The sequence below is a fragment of the Leucopleurus acutus genome (genome assembly GCF_964270905.1).
Source record: "Leucopleurus acutus genome assembly, chromosome: 2".
NCBI classification, from domain to species: domain Eukaryota; kingdom Metazoa; phylum Chordata; class Mammalia; order Artiodactyla; family Delphinidae; genus Leucopleurus; species Leucopleurus acutus.
Genome location: NC_139143.1, coordinates 15,163,182 through 15,180,152, shown reverse-complemented (window position 1 = coordinate 15,180,152; position 16,971 = coordinate 15,163,182). Strand labels below are relative to the sequence as shown.

At 37.8% G+C, this 16,971-nt stretch overlaps 1 protein-coding gene across 1 annotated transcript in view; it reads left to right on the top strand.

Moving 5' to 3' along the window:
- USH2A (usherin) overlaps window positions 1-16,971 on the top strand; it is a gene marked incomplete at both ends in the record, with an annotated part of 783,425 nt that overhangs the window by 179,340 nt on the left and 587,114 nt on the right. The window contains 2 exons of the mRNA XM_082834448.1: window positions 8,762-8,925; window positions 16,029-16,187. Of these exons, the coding sequence (XP_082690574.1) occupies window positions 8,762-8,925; window positions 16,029-16,187 (323 nt within the window). The remainder of the gene's footprint in view (window positions 1-8,761; window positions 8,926-16,028; window positions 16,188-16,971) is intronic.

Below are 16,971 nucleotides of genomic sequence, written 5' to 3'. Positions count from 1 at the left end.
CAGTTGACTCACTTTATATCCAGGTGGCAGACAGGGGAATTAGCCCCATATGATATATTTAAAGGATCAGTGAAAGATGAAAGTAAAATTAATTTATGATTGCTTTTTATGACTAATGGTTTTCCAGTGTGCTAATTATTTTATTGTTTGCACTTTTCTTAAAATCATCTTTTCCTTTGATTCCCAAGATTCTGCTTCTCTGATTTGTTTTCTATTTCTTTTGATGATTAGCCCTCTTTAATCTGGCCCTTCAACTTACATATCAACGTCTATGATTTCAACCTCTACATGCCTGTAAATGACTTTCAAATATATTATCACATCTTCAGATCTCCATCATGGGCTCTAGGCCTATGGCTAGTTGTCTCTCTGAGTTTTAAATTTGCATGCCTCTCATGCATCCCATTCTTAATATAACCAACACAGAAAAAATTCTCATTTGCATTACTTTCCTCACCTCTGCCAAAAATTAAAAAAATAAAAGTCTCATGCCGTCATCATCTTAGTGAAAGGGATATAAATCTTAAAATAACTATTCAAGTCTGCACCACCCATGTGCGACTCAGGATGCTCTCAGATTGGGCAGGGTTGGCTCTTGATATTAGCATACGCTGCTGCTGGAAAGAGCTATTGAAAGCAAGAGCCACCATGTGTAATGCAGCTTCTCTGAAATAAATAAAGCCTTCCTTAACCACAAAGACCCAAAGAAATCAGCAGGATTTGTCCCTTGTTAAATCAGTCATCTGGAATGCCCTTGTCTAGAGTTGACCCTTCTATTCCACTGATGAATTCTACTGTCGCATTTCACTTTAACATCGATGATAGAGAAGAAATCCTCTAGCACAGAAGGTCATAGAGAAAGATGTTTCAAAATGTGACAATGAGAATTGCTTGAATGTATACTTTTGCTCATCACTGAGAAGAGATAAAAATGGATTTTATTCTTTTTATGTTTTCCATTCCTTTCCTGAATGATATTGAAATCTATTTGTTGACTTCTGGTTGTTCTTGTGTATATATACTAACACTGACTATTTTGAAAATGTGTGCAAAGATGGCTACAACATATGGGATTCCATCTAGTATAAGGAATTTTTGTTTTCTGAAGGAAAAAATCCACTCATAGTCTAAATGTATACAGACATGCAGTTAGGAAAATAACTATTTGTGCCCAGATGTTAAAATTTTAAAAAAAGAAAGAAAATCATCTAAAATCATTTGACTGTACCTTGTAGGTACTTATAAGTATAAATTTATTTCATTAATTTCCAGAATTCTACAAAGAATATAAGTATTTTATTTTTAAGCAAGGAGAAGATACAAGTATCATTGTATCCCTTCATTGATTTTGAAAATAAATTGACTTTCTCATCTGCTTTCTCCATTTATATATTCAGGGGATTTTACTTAACCCCTCCGTGAAGTTCACACATATCCCTTACGCTACTCCATCTTCTCTTTATTGTGCACAGCTGTGTTTGCTATATTTTTCTCTTGGCTTATTTTATATACTTTTTTTAATACTCCCAAGGGCAAAATAAGTAACATAAAATAGGACCTGACCCTAAACTACAGCAACAGTGACAAAAAATGCCCCAAACACAACAGTAACAAAATCGTTTGCCTGTTTTCATCTAAGTAGTCCATTCTTCAAAAGCTCCCTATCACAAAAAAGGGCATGTGTTTTTAAAGAGCTGATCCAAGTGCAAAAATCACTCCATTTACCTTGGACACATAAGGCAAACGTGATTTAATCAGTATTGAAAACAATGAAGCAAAAATAAGTCTGCCCACTGAAAAAATCAATAAAGCAAAAAAAAATATGAATAAAAATATATCATATTTGTCTAAACCAAAAACAATGAGACAAAAATGGGCCACATTCAGTTTGTCTCAGTGGGTAGTTGAGACCCGTATTTGACACAGTGCACTCCCTAGCACTGTCCGCAAGTTGACCTGTAACTATGAGTCCTCTTTCTCTCAGCCCACAAGACGGTTCCAGTTCATCTGGGGCACCACCATTTTCTCACATACCATCCAAACCTCACAATCCCCTAAAGATTTTTTCCATAATGACTTCTTTTCTTTCCATTCATTAGTGGTATATTGTCTTTTTTTAGCCTTAAGGAGCTAGAAGTATCACTATGTGTCTTCTACTGACCAGCTGACACACAATGAACTATGATTTCCCTCAGATAGTAGGGAATTGGAATCTAGGCTGGCCAGGGAATCAAAAGGCTCAGACTTCTAAAACATAAAGTAAAATTCTTCTGTGACCAGATTACTTTTGGTTTTACTGCGCAAGTTCTCCATTTCACCACTAAGTTAAATATTTGGTCTGGCCATCTTTTGACATGCATATTTCCAAGGGATCTCAATCGGTCTCTTTTTCTGAGAACCAGATCAATGACTTCAAAGGGAAGCAGATAACTTTCTTGTCCTTTGGTGGTATCACAGTGGAATGCTGGGGAATGTTCCTCACAGATTCATTCTCCTCTATGACTCTTTGTTAGACAGCTAGTTCCTATCTAGGGTGATGGAGTTAAAGGGCCACATGCCTCTCATCAGCTAGCCACCTAGCCAGGGCTCACTCATGAGGGAGTGGATGAGTTCCCAAAGAGAGCAGAAAGGTGCTCGGACACTTGAGACCTATGCTTGGAACTGCCACAAAGTTACTTTTGCCTTAGTCTGTTAGCCAAAGCAAGTCACAGGCCAGCACATATTCAGAGGTGGAGAAATAGACTCTACTTTTTGATGGAAGGAATTGCACAGTTAGTTGCAAAGGACCTGCGTAAACAGAGAGGTGAAGAGTTGTGGTCATTTTTGCAATCTACCGTGACCACTAGATGATATATTCTCCTTTAATACAGATTCTGTATGGCTCTCTAAGAAATCTCAGTTTTTATAAACTAGTAGCATTTATTCAATGTGATATAATAGGAATAACAGTGTTGGCATCAAGGTGTTTAGGTTCCAATTATGGCTGTTCTACTAGACCAGGCCTATTCGTGTCCTATTCCTGCTATGATAATTATTTACTACAAACTTAGCAGCATAAAACAACGTGAATTTATTATCTTATAGTTATGGAAGCCAGAAGTCCTAAGTTAGTTTCATTGGGCTAAAGTCAAGGTGTCAGCAGGCCTATGTTTATCTTGGACAGCAGGAGAAGACCCACTTCCTTGCTTTCCCCAGTTCCAGACACCACCCCCATTCCTTAGCTCATGGCTCCTTTCTTCACCTTCAAAGCCAGCACAGTAGTGTTTTCTGTCTTCTCTGATCTCTGCTTATGTTCTTACATCTTCTCTCTCTGACTCTCACCTTCTTGTCTGTCTCCTATAAGGACTCTTGTGATTACATTAGATACTCAGATAATACAGGGTAATCTCTTTATCTCAAATCTTGAAAGTTCCTTTGCCAAGTAAGGTAGCACAAGTTCTGGAGATTGGAACTTTGACATTGTTGGGGGGTAATAATTCAACCTACTACACCAGGGTTCAGCAAACTGTGGCCTGTGGACCAGACCTGGCCTGCCACCTATTTATGGAAATCAAATTTTATTGGAGCGCAGTAATACTCAATCTTCACATACTGTCTACAGCTGCTTGCACACAACTACAGCAGAGTTGAGTTGCCCCAGAGGGCATCTGGCCACAAAGCCTAAAATATTTAGTAGTCTGGTCCTTTTAGATAAAGATTGCTGAGTCTGTAACCAAGAGTCAGTGACCCCTGAGCAAGTTACTTAATCCCACCAAGCACTGTAGAATCATAACTCTATAGATTGGGAGAGGAGCTTAAAAGTAACTTTGGTTAAACTGTACCCTATACATTTTTCTACATAAATCACCTTTAAGGATAACTGATCGTTCAGCTTCTGCTGAAAACATGGGACTGAAAAGAGCTTATTGTCTCTGAAACAACTCATCTTTATTTCAAACAACTCTAATCTTATTCTTCATATTAAGCAAAAATTTCATTCCTGTGACTTTCTTGACCGATCTTACTTCTACCTCTGGGGTCGCAGAATTAGTGTACTTGCTTCTCCCTGAGAGCACTTGAAGAATCTGACTCTGCTTTCGGACCTCAGAGTTATCATGTTCATATAATGAGGAGGTTAAGGAAAGGAACCCTAGCGCTTCTAGACATAAACGTGTGTTATTGTTAATATAGTGAGTCTTCTGGGATTTCTTTTCCTTTTAAATGTCTGGTCTTTGTGACTAGCATGTTGGATGTGGCCTACATTCCCTGTGATTAGGTGGAGTGCCAACAAAGGAGAAAGTGGCAGAGGCCCAAATACAGGACTGTGCTTAGCAAGGTCTTCTTCAGATGACAGGAATGTCCCCACCCTGGACTCGGATGACACTGTTGTCTGGATGCAAGGGAGTCACTGCCCAGGTCCAGTTCTTACGAGTCCCTTTACTTGTAGGAAGGCTTCACTAGGGCGGGTGGGCTGAACACTGCAGACTCCTCCCTCCTTGATGAGACAGCACCACTCACTTCCTCTCCATTAAGCCATGTGATACGGCTTTCAGCTCACACACAGAGGATCTCCAAACCCCAAATCCCTCTCTTATAATTCTGGACGTCGGTTCTAAGAGAATCTGGTGCTACTAGTTGGCTGTGAAGAAAGGGAAACTGGGAAGCTCAGTGAGACCACACGTCCACTGAAGAGATGAATAGAATCTTAACCAGGGGAAAACCAGACTCCTCTGGAGGGCACTCATGGGATCCTGCACAGAAGGACTGAACCAAGAACTCTTCTGGCCTTAGGGAGTCAGAATAGAAGGCCAGCCCTTAAAGAGTGGCCCCTTCCTTGGGGAGAGGTTAGCCAGGGGGACAGCTATGCCAATCAGAAAGGGCTCAAAAGAGTTAAATTGTTATTAAAGCTATGTGTCACGTTTAGATTTATCTGTGGTGCCCTAAGTCTAAAGCTTTTCTAGTGCTTTATTCATTCATTTATTCAACAATATTTATCAAACACTTACTGGTTGCTGGTCTTTGTGCTAGGGACTGATGGAAGAAAACTCTTCGTCTAATTTCTCCAATTTGCCTTGAAGCCTCTTTCTCTTCTATTCTTAATGATTATTAATAATCCTTGACTAAAGTCCTTCAGCAATTGGAGGTCTCTTCCTTCTTCGTTCTTTATGTTAAATGATGACCCTGTCGTCCACCCATCAGCAAATTAGAAAACCGGGAGTGACCCCACGCCCTTATTTCCTTCTTCACGTCTCTTTTCAATTTGTCCACCCCATCCTACTGATTTCACACACTAAACATTTCTTAAATCTATCCTGCTCCTTCCCACTGTCACCACTGCACCTAATCTAACATTATCTTACCTCTGCTTACCTGTCCACCTTTATCTGTCACCACCTTCTTGTTTGGAATTTATATCCAAAGTTTTTGAATTGCTTAAAATTTCACACCCTCTCCTGCTGTGTCTTATCTGTCTCTTTTCTCCCCTCCCTGGTTGGCTTGTCTTATTCCTATTCATCTTTTTTTTTTTTTTTTTTTTGGTACGCGGGCCTCTCACTGTTGTGGCCTCTCCCGTTGTGGAGCACAGGCTCTGGACACGCAGGCTCAGCAGCCATGGCTCACGGGCCCAGCCGCTCCGCGGCATGTGGGATCCTCCCGGACCGGGGCACGAACCCGCGTCCCCTGCATCGGCAGGCGGACTCTCAACCACTGCGCCACCAGGGAAGCCCTCCTATTCATCTTTTAATATGCAGTCCAAACATCCTCTTCCAGGATTCCTTCTTACTACTCCTTTCCCTGCCCCTATCCTTTTCCACCGGAGTAGGCAGTTGGTCCTTTTCTGTGTTCCCAAAGAGTCTGTACACATCTTTATTAATTCTCTCTCCATTTTTTCATTTCTCACTAGACTGAGGGCTCCTTGAAGACAGGGACAATTCTATCTTGTTCATCTTTATGTGCTCGGTGCCTAGTCCAGTCCTGGGACATAATTAGCCCTCAGTGAATGTTATCTATGTCGGTCAATATCTTTAACTCAATTTGATGTTACCTATGAGTTGAGGCTCCAGACAGAAGAGAGGTGTCCAAAGAGAAATGTCAGTAAAGTCGCCTATATCCTGGACCATATCCGTGGGCCTCCTATTGTGGTAGCTCTTCCTCACGTGATGAAGTTTCTGACAATGAGATGCCCTATTGAAACTCATTCCCTTCATTCATACTGATGTTTCCGCAATAGTAATAAGTAGGATAACTCTTTCTCTTACTGTTTGCACAACTGGAAGAAGCTCTCCGGAAAGGAAAATATATGAGATTTGTGATTTAAGAGACAGAAGCTAATTACCTTCTTTCCCATTCTATCCAGTAAACACTAAGTTATGTAAGGGCCCAAACAGAACTGTAATGGTAACCATAATGAACTGGTCAATAAACATCACAAATTGTTTATCTATATAAATCTTGACAGATTACTCTTTATGAAATCCATTTAGCAAGTGAGGTTTTCCCATAAGGATGAAAAATGAAGATTTTAAACAGATTGCGGGAGAAGCCTTAGCTGTACCAGGAGAATCAGTGTAATAAAGGTTTCTTTATATAATATTACAAAAACCATTTATCCTCACAAAATCAATATCACAATTCATCTTAGTTTGGTGTTTCTCTTTCTAAGCTTAAAATGTCTTTTCCTTCATTATGTATAATTTTGTTTTAATAAATGTGAAATGTATTTCATTTAGGAGATGCTCTTGAGGAAGGATAACTTATAAAATGACATCAAACTTGTAGCTTATCTGCTAAAGAGTCTTGGAAATGTTTAAAATTATATTTGAATGGCTGAGAAATTTACAGGAATCATTTTACTTAAACCTTAATTACAAAATTATCCCCAGCGTCCTTTAGGCTAGAAACAAACTATAATATTCAGAAAAGTCTCCTATGAACTTCATCCAGGTAAAAATCTCTCTTACTAACGTCAAGCCATTATAAGAAGTCAGAGAAGTTGCCTATAACAATGGCTGGGATAAAAAGACTATGGAATCAGGAAGAGTCACATTTAGTTACTCAAAACACTGCATGCTTTCCTAAGAACTGGTTTATTCCGTTTGGATTTGGAACTTAATATCCCATGTATATTGACAGAGCTGACTTGGAGTTAAGCATGTAACAGTTAACGTGAAGAAAATAGATCTCCATCAAAGAAAGGAATTATGTTATACACTGGAAACTATTACTCTAAACGTACTGTATGTAAAAGAAATGTGATTGTCTCCTGAGTGAATGGTAATAAAAGCTGAAATACTTGACACACACTTATTCATGAGTGGTGCGGTGATATATATATATGCATTGAGAGAAGCTTGTCTCTTATTGCTTCTGCTTACCAATATTACATTAAAAGCCGACAAACAATATACTCTAAGTAATAGCATATAATGAAGTTAGGAGCAAATTAAATATTTTGTTGTTTCTGTAATTCCATTTTAATTTCCATGCATAATTTTCTTCAGATCTAATCCTTAAACACCTAAACAAAATATCTATTTGAGATGGAGTTCTGCTGCAGTGTCTATACATAAGGGATACAGTATAGTTGTTTGGAGGGAAACATGTCCTTTTATCATGACATAAAAAGGGCAAACTACAGTACAGTGGGTTTCAGGACAAACTGTACTTTATTTATTCCCAAGGTGATATTAGTCCATAAAACAAATTTGCAGCTTATTTAGTAGCCTTAGCTTTTATCGGCTTTTTAAAGGGTCTTGAATGATTACCCAGGAGATCACACCATAAAAGTCGCAGTGAGATGAAGTAACTCTATCCGTCCAGCATCTTTATTAGAAAATATAGGGGAAGCCATACTTTTGTTTTAAATGTACCCTATGGAAGGTCTCTGTTTAAAGGTGGTAGTCTTCTTACGTGTGCTGCTTTGCCTCTCTGAGGCTTCATGGTGCCCAAATTGCTTATCCTAATCTGTGACATTGACATGGAGTGAGTGTTTGAATAATTCACTCTGAGAAAACAGGTTTTCGTTTCTACCATGGCAAAATGCCAAAACAGTGATTTTTACAATCAACGTTGGGTCCAGGAAATCTAAGTCGAAATGAAGTTCTTTCATTATATTTATATCAATAGTATCTTTTCACAGATCAGAATAATGCTCTATTCTTTAATTATTTGGGGTGAATACGTTTAGTGCATAAAATAAAAAGTGACACATAACATATATTGAAGCATCAACAGTATTTGAACGTATCTTCCTCAAACCGTTTCCTTAGCAAAATGTAGTCTTTAGAAAACTATATAATTTTTACTCTCTATAAAACTATAGGATTACAAGATTTTTAGGGGAAGCAATAATTATCATACCCAGTTTTGTATTTCACAACTTAAAAGGTACTTGAAGAGATCATTTTATGGGTATCTCATCTTAATTTTTAGCTGTCAGGAGAACTGCTTTTGTGAGGATGGAAAGTTTACAGTGTCCTTAATTGAGCAACTAGTATGGAAAATAAACCATAAGATGTATCACGGCATAGAAGAAAGCAATATAACACTTTCTTGGCATTAATTAGTGTACAAAGAGATGGCTTCATAGAGATTTTATCGTGAGTGGCATTTTGATAAAGGTGTTTTTTCTGTTTTGTTGTATTTTGTGTTTTTCAGCTCAGGAATCCTTTTCAATACACTGGCTAAAACAGACTATTTTATTCCACAGGGTTATAGATGTAACTTATACTGTGAATTACTAATCGAAACGTTATTCTCTTTGATGGTTTATTTGTCTTTTCAGATGTCAGCCATGCAGTTGTCATCTCTCAGGAGCCTTGAATGAAACCTGTCACTCAGTCACTGGCCAGTGTTTCTGTAAACGATTTGTCACTGGCTCAAAGTGTGATACTTGTGTTCCCAGTGCAAGCCATTTGGATATCAACAATCCATTGGGCTGCAGCAAAAGTAAGTGACCTCTGGCCCAATACTGGTATAGGAGGCAACGTCACGCAGGGCACTGTCTCCTTAATTTCTCTCTCCACCGAGAACTCATCAGAAAGGCTTAGGTACAATGTGGAGAATTTAAGTGAGAAATGGAAAAAAAAATTACACTAAATGAAATTTGGGTTCTTTCCCTTGATTGGATCATTGAACGTGGTTATACGATGATCTTAGTAGTGGGAAATTTACAATCGTTTGTTGCAGTGGTATCACTAACAAGGTGACCAAAGTCCTGGTTTACCCCAGACTAAGGGTTTTGCCAGAATGTGGGACTTTTCAGTGTAAAATTTAGGACAACATTGGTTCAACCAAAATGAGTGGTCACCTCACCACATAAGAACATTTCCAGGTAATTTCTATAGCAAATGGAAGATTATTGTGGGATTTATGTCCTTCCACCCCGCCCCCACCATTATATGGACACTATGCTACTATTAGTTGTTTATTGATATTGTAGCAGTTATTATCATTATTTACCACCACATATTACTCCTGTATTTGATATTCCTGTCTTTCTACTTTAAGTTGCATTAGTTTTTTCAACATCTCTCACATTTTTAACTCTTGGAAGCCAAAGGTTACATCATAGTGTCTTTTGACTTCTCAACACTATTCTCGAGGGCCTTGAACTGACTTCTCAAGGTCACCTGCAGCCCTACAATTTCGTAGCATATTGATGATTTCTTTGTATCTACCTCAAGATCATCTATCCTTACCTTTTCCAGAATTCCCAAGAAATGCCTGCTAAGAACATGTGGTAAGGAGCCCTCTATAATATATTGTACAATATGTTTCCTCCTTGAGGTGTCCTGAGATTGTCAATTCCTAACAATGTTAGGAAATGCCACAAGTCTGGACACATCATCATAAATAAGCATGCCTGGAGCAGTGCTATCTATATTTAAGGAAGAAAGAGAAGTAATAAAATATTGGGTCCACAGCAACTGTACTAGTTTTGGAAGTAGTGGAAAGCAAGATGTAGCTAATGATTAACAAGACATATTCAGCTTTTGTACCTGTGTGTTTTATCTTCAGTATCCCGTGTTTCACTGGTCTCTCTGGATTTTAGGAAAAGTAAAATTGTAGGTACTTACGCTACTCTTGGGAAAGGACTATCACAATTGCCTTTGTGTATAAATACAGTCTAAACACCAATCTGGATTCATTGAACATTTAATTAATATTTGTTGTTCACTGATTAGCTATATAGTTGATTGATTTGTGTGCAACAGAAATTCCAGCATATTTCTTTGGATGTCAGTTGTAAATCATCGTTTATAATAGAATTGTGACAGCTTTACATACCACATATGGAATCTTAGAGATTTTTTGATTGGTTCTGCCACTAATGCTGTATGAAAATATTGGCTTCTGCTCCATTTTTTGCTACCTGTTCTCGCACCTGAGACACAGTCTAGGAATTACATCTCAGGCAAAAGTGGATGGTCTTGTCACTGGAAACCTGGCCTACATTTCTTAGTAGTGGTAGATGTTTAATTTTTTTTTTTTTTTTTTTGCGGTACGCGGGCCTCTCAGTGCTGTGGCCTCTCCTGTTGCGGAGCACAGGCTCCGGACGCGCAGGCCCAGCGGCCATGGCTCACGGGCCCAGCCGCTCCACGGCATGTGGGATCCTCCCAGACCGGGGCACGAACCCGTGTCCCCGGCATCGGCAGGCGGACTCTCAACCACTGCGCCACCAGGAAGCCCCTAACTTTTACTTTTGATGAGTAATTTTTTCTAGATATAGAGTTCTTGGTACCAACTATTCTTTTTTCTTTTGGGGACTTTAAATATGTCATTCTACTACCTCTGGCCTCCTTTGTTTCTGTAAACCTTTAATTGTATTTCCCTTCAACTGTGTTATGAGTTGTTTTTTCTCTTACTGCTTTCAAGAATTTGTCTTTTTCTTTCACCAGTTTGACTACACTATGTCTAGGTCTGAATCACTTTGTGTGTATCCTACTTGAATTCATTATGCTTTTTGGAATTGGAGATAAGTGTTTTACATTGAATTTGGACAGTTTGAGCCAATATTTCTTCAAATATTTTTTTCTCCTTTCTCTGTCTTTTCTCTCCTTTGTGCTTCCCATTGCATGTATGTTGACACATTATACATATGACATTTACTCACAGATCTCTGAGGCTGTTTTCACTTTTGTTAAATTTTTTTCTCTGTTCTTTGGATTAGATAAATCATATTGTTGTATATTTAAGTTCCATCTGTTGCTTTATAACAAGTTTACTGATTCTTCTTTCATTTCAAATCTGCCATTGAGCCCTCTCTAGAGAAGTTTCCATTTTAGTTATTATACTGTTCAACTCTGGTTTTGGTGTTTTTATACATTCTCTTTCTCTGTTGAAATTCCCTTTCCGTTGAAACAAAATTATCATATTTTTCTTTAATTTTTAGAACACACTTATAATAGTTGCTTTGGCTTGCAGAGGTAGACATTATCATCTTCTTACTATAAATAAGAAAAGGGTCAGAGCATCCAACTGAAATTTGACTGCAATCTTACAATTACCAAAGTTCCCAAGCTGGGATGTAATCCCAAACTGATGGATGTAGTCACAATATTATACTTTCCTTCCTTAAAAGAGAGCCTTATACAAAGACCATTCTTGGCAATTTTGATTAATGAGTGTATGATCATTTTCTCAGAATCCTACTTTCAGCACATAAAAGTGGATTCAAGTTATCTCATGCCCAGGATTTCAAAATATTTATTCTTAGAGTGGTACTGAACTATCGAAACCTTCAGGTCTTTGAAAATTCTCATTAAATGTCAAACAAGCACTATTCATTCACACTGTGAAGTCAGACAAGATTGTGGTTAGAGATGGTCATAAAAAGTAATCAACTTTAAACATTTGAAAGAGCCTATGTGTGTATATATGTGTATGACTGTGTTTGTTGTCAAGGAAATTTTCACGTAATGCAAATCATTTTCTACATCCTTTGACATGGGACTGAAACATCTGTCTCTCTTTCAGTCATGCCAAAAGTATTTTGCCGTCTTAGAAAATAGTTTAATGGTCAGTTTTGATTGCTCTAACTCTGAAATCTATTGTGTTCCTGAGAGCGTGTGGAGTTTTAGATGTAATCACTAATATTCACTAAAAAACATTAAATTGCCATGGATTATGAGGCTCTTTGAGAGTGCTGTAGATGAGACAGTTTATGAGTCTTTGAAGTTCCACTAAGAATAACAGGATTTAGAGCCCTAAATTAAAATCCACTGAAAGATCAAATGTACTGTCAGTATTCAACCAACCAAAGTGACCATAGCAAAATATGGCAAATCATTGAATTCAAAAATATAAGGTGCTCTTTGGAAATAATTCTCTCTTCATGTGTCATTCTGAGATTGTTATTACTCACTATCCTATATCTAAATAGGCATATGGACAGTTAGAATTTTAACATAGTGATGAAAATCCCCTCCAAAAAAAAAGATAAAGGGGAAGAGTGAGAATGTATCTAGGTTGAATATTTTTCTTGAAAAATGTGACATTAATATTATCTACCATAGGTTTAGAGACATTGTCTTTAGGAAGCCTATGCATAAGATACGGAATTTTATGTATTTCAAATTCAGTGCTCTTGATATACTTTCTTAAAATGCTGCTGTTGGATTATCTCATGTCTTTCAAATGGAGTAGATCATTCATGAGTACTGATGAATTAGTAATAGCTCTTAGTTGAAAGCCTTTGCCTGGTGTGTTAGGATAACTTCACGTTACTACTCCATACTTCTCACTCTGCTCTGTTCCCCAAGATTCTGTATGTTCTGTGTCAGCAGGCTCTCTTGCCCCCTGACTCTCGGTTGGCTTCAGCTACAAGTAGGAACCTTCTAGTCATCTGGAGGAGGGCTGGCAGAAAGGGAAGCCAGAACATTTAATCCCCAGCTCCCTGTCTCAGTGTAAGACTGGCCTTGAGTTGGCTCTGTCCTTCAATGAGTGGTCAGATGATGCTCTTCACACATCCCTTTCTGTCTCTGAGTGCTGTGCCCCTTCAAGCTAGGGATAATGTGTGAGAAAAACTTAACATAGCAGGCCTGAATGCTTGTCTTTAGAAAGACCTGCTTGCAAAGTTGGCCTTTGGCTGGCATCTGGGATTTAGACTGTGTGATGGCTCCCACCATCCTCAGAATTTTTAAGAAGGGCTCACTGTCCCTTAAATTTTGTACAGATTACATGGTTTATGCTTGTTGGGCTGCAACCCATAGGAAATACTGGCCTCCATTTCCCCAGTTTTGAGACCAAAGAAGGAGTCTGGAGTCAGTGACAGAGACATGAATGATTTAATGGATGGGGAAGCTTACATGTCTGAAGCAAGGTCCTGGAGTGACACCCCACCATATGCAGGGGAGAGCAGGCAGGACATGGCTGTAGGCTTCACTGCGGGGTGGGAGGGATTACCAGTTATAGGGGGAATTACTTCTGGCTGGCTCTTCGGTTACCAAAGAAACCAGCAGTGGACCACGCCCTTCACTGCCTCTGATAAGAACAGTCATTAGCTGGGACCCGGGGCAAGTATGTAGGAAGGTCAGTCCTCTGAGTAGGATGTAGGTGAAGCAGGCACTGGTTGAACAGAGGATGTACAGAGAGCAAGAGGACAGCCCTCTTGAGTGGCCTGACCATACAATGCTTAACACCTGCTTTCTTTCTAGGAGTTTGGAATTTTGCTGTGTGCCAGGCAGAGACTGTCTACATGAACAGTCCCCAGTATAGACGCTGGGCACTGAGTTTCTAATGAACTTCTCTGGTTGGCAACATTTCACGTGTGTTTTTATATGTTGCTAGGGAAATTAAGCCCATCCTCTGTAACTTGAGGCTTGTGCCTGGTTTCCCCCAGACTTTACCCATGTACCTTTTCCCTTTTTTGATTGTACTCTGTATCCTTTTGCGGTAATAAACCTTACCCATGAGTAGGACTATATGATGAGTGAATGAATTTCTAGTGAATCATTGAGCCTGGGATTGGTCTTGACCCGTGACAGAAGTAGTGAAAGAGCTCTGCTATTACCATACCCCAGAGTACTGCTCCATGTCTTTTGATTCCTTTACATCCTGCCCACCCTTTTGAAAAGAGTTTCTTTATTAAGCTCTTTGTTAAATCACTTGAGTGTGCATTTTCTTTTCTTCTGAAACATTGACTATCACCTAGTGACTGCAGATATTTCATATAATAATATTGATACTTGATCGATGCATGATCGATTCATGATTTAAAATTTTTTCTCAACAGAAAGATTAATGGTTTACAAAATAAGTTAACACAGCAAACTGTGCCTTTGTCATTTTAGTCAATGAGAAAGTCCGATTACAGTATGCTTCTCTAAATGGATGAAGGGTTATGCATCTTAAACCAGAGGCGGGTAAATAAACTGGTGGTTGATTGCCCTTAAAATATAGTTAGACATTGTTTTTCTCCTTTACCTTTACATCTTCTGGGGAAAAAAATGTAGACTGATTCTCCAAAATAGGGAGACTATGAAAAATATAGTGATAAGAAACAATGTGTTCATAGTATATATTTATACTATAAAAATATCACTAAAATAGTGAGGTGAATGCTCTTATGTGCCTGATGGAAGAAAACATATTATCTCTAACAATCACAGCATTTTTTATTTTATTATATTTTTTTGTGCTATACAGCAGGTTCTTATTAGTTACCTATTTTGTATATATTAGTATATGTATGTCAATCCTAATCTCCCAATTCACCCCCTCCCCGCCCTGCTTTCCCCCCTTGGTGTCCATATGTTTGTTCTCTACATCTGAATCGCAGCACTTTTTAAATTGAAGTATAGTTGATTTACAGGGTTTTGTTAGTATCAGGTGTACAGCAAAGTGCTTCAGTTATATACATATATTTATATATATTCTTTTTCAGATTTTTTTCCATTAGAGATTATTACAAGATATTGAATATAATTCCCGGTGCTAAACAGTAGGTCTTGTTGTTTATCTATTTTATGTATAGTAGTGTGTATCTTTTAATCCCAAACCCCTAATTTAACCCTTCTCCCCCCTCCCCCCCCCACTGATTTCCCCTTTGGTAACCATACGTTTGTTTTCTATGTTACAATCACAGCATTTTTAACAGGTGTTATAAACAATCATAGCAACTCTAACAGGTGCTTGGTGTTCATGTAATACATTTAATTTGTTTCTTGCTAATATTTAGACTATTTAACATCCTTAGCATCCACAGCTATTTGTATCATCAGCTATTATTCTTTCTTTTACACTGTGCTCTGTGAAGCAAGATGAAACATTGTGCTTAATGGAATGGAAAACTTCCTTTTAAAAAATCCAAAAATGACACGACTTATTTCAAGTTTCAACACAATTTATGTGTATCAACTTTTAATTTAATTAAGTAGAAAATAAATATTATGCATCCTTGGATAGTTTCTCTGAAAAATTCAAAGAAAGAGGTGGAGAGTTAGAGAAATACTGTATGTTTTCATTTATATGTGGAATCTAAAAAAAATGAACAAATAGAACAAAACAGAAACAAACTCATGGATACAGAAAACAAACCAATGGTTGCCAGAGGGGAGGTGGGGAATGGGTGAAATAGGTGAAGGGGATTAAGAAGTACAAACTTCCAGTTACAGAATAAATAAGTCCCAGGGATGTAGTGTACAGCACAGGGAATAGAGTTAATAATGCTGTAATAACTCTGTATGGTGCATTATCTATACAAGTATCAAATCACTATGTTATACACCTGAAACGCATATAATATTGTAAGTCAACTATACTTCAGTAAAAAAAAGTGCTTATGTAAACTTTTGTGGTTTTTTTCCCCCAACCATACTCATGTCAGCTGCATTGACCTACAAACATATTTTATGTTTATAGATAAAAAGCTTTGTTTTAGAGAACTCATGATGTATACCCTTTGTTTATTAATGTCTTGGTAAACCACATGTCTTCTTGATAAAGTAATCCTGAATCAGAAAGACCTCTTTGCTGGATATCTTACTTAAATTTACTTGTGTCCTTATTGATTGCCTTTGCTGATACATGCTCTCTCCATTGTAATTTAGCTCCATCCCAGCAACCTCCACCCAGAGGAAAAGTTCAAAATTCTTCTGCTATCAGTGTTTCCTGGAGTCCACCTGATTCTCCAAATGCCCACTGGCTCACTTACAGTTTATTCAGGGATGGTTTTGAAATCTACACGATTGAAGATCAATACCCATACAGTGAGTTTCAAGGTTTGGTGATGGAAAGATATAATATTCTGAAAACTGATACATTAGTTAAGTTCTTTGACATTGAGGAGACATGTTGTTGTCTAGCATGGAGTGTTTCAGCAGAGAGAGAATTACAAGTCTCCGTAGTAATCAGAGAAACGCAGTGAAAATGAGATGCTTATTATTTGTTAAGACGTGAATGCTTATCAAAGCCTCAAAAATGGAAACAAATTACCCTTTCCAGGATTAATGAGGATATGGAGAAGCTAGAACTTACATAAACTGCTGGGCTATCTGTGAGGGTTCATTGGTATGACTTTTCGCATGGGATAACTTGCTAAAATATGTGAGAAACCTTTTGCAAACCATTTGACTCAGCAAACCTACTTTAGAAAATGTATCTCAAATGCATAGTCATAAAGGGACACCAGATCACAAAATATGTCCAAACTTGCACTATTTGTAATTGCAAGATATTGGAAAAAGTCAGACATTCAAAAAACTTTCAGTAAATCATGGTACATGACATAATAGAATCTGGTGCATTATTAAGTAAATTGTAGAATATGGTCACCTATAAAGAGCTCTCTTAGTTTAGTTATTAATGAATGGGAAATGTCCATGAAATACTGTTTAAGGTAACTAAAAGATATTAAAATAATCTATGAATTATATTTTAATTTAAAATATATAAAAATACTGGAAGACTTACAACAAACTGGTCTATCATTTTTCTGGGTATAAGGATTATAGAAAATTTATCAAATATTTCTATTATAAGGGGTTCACATTT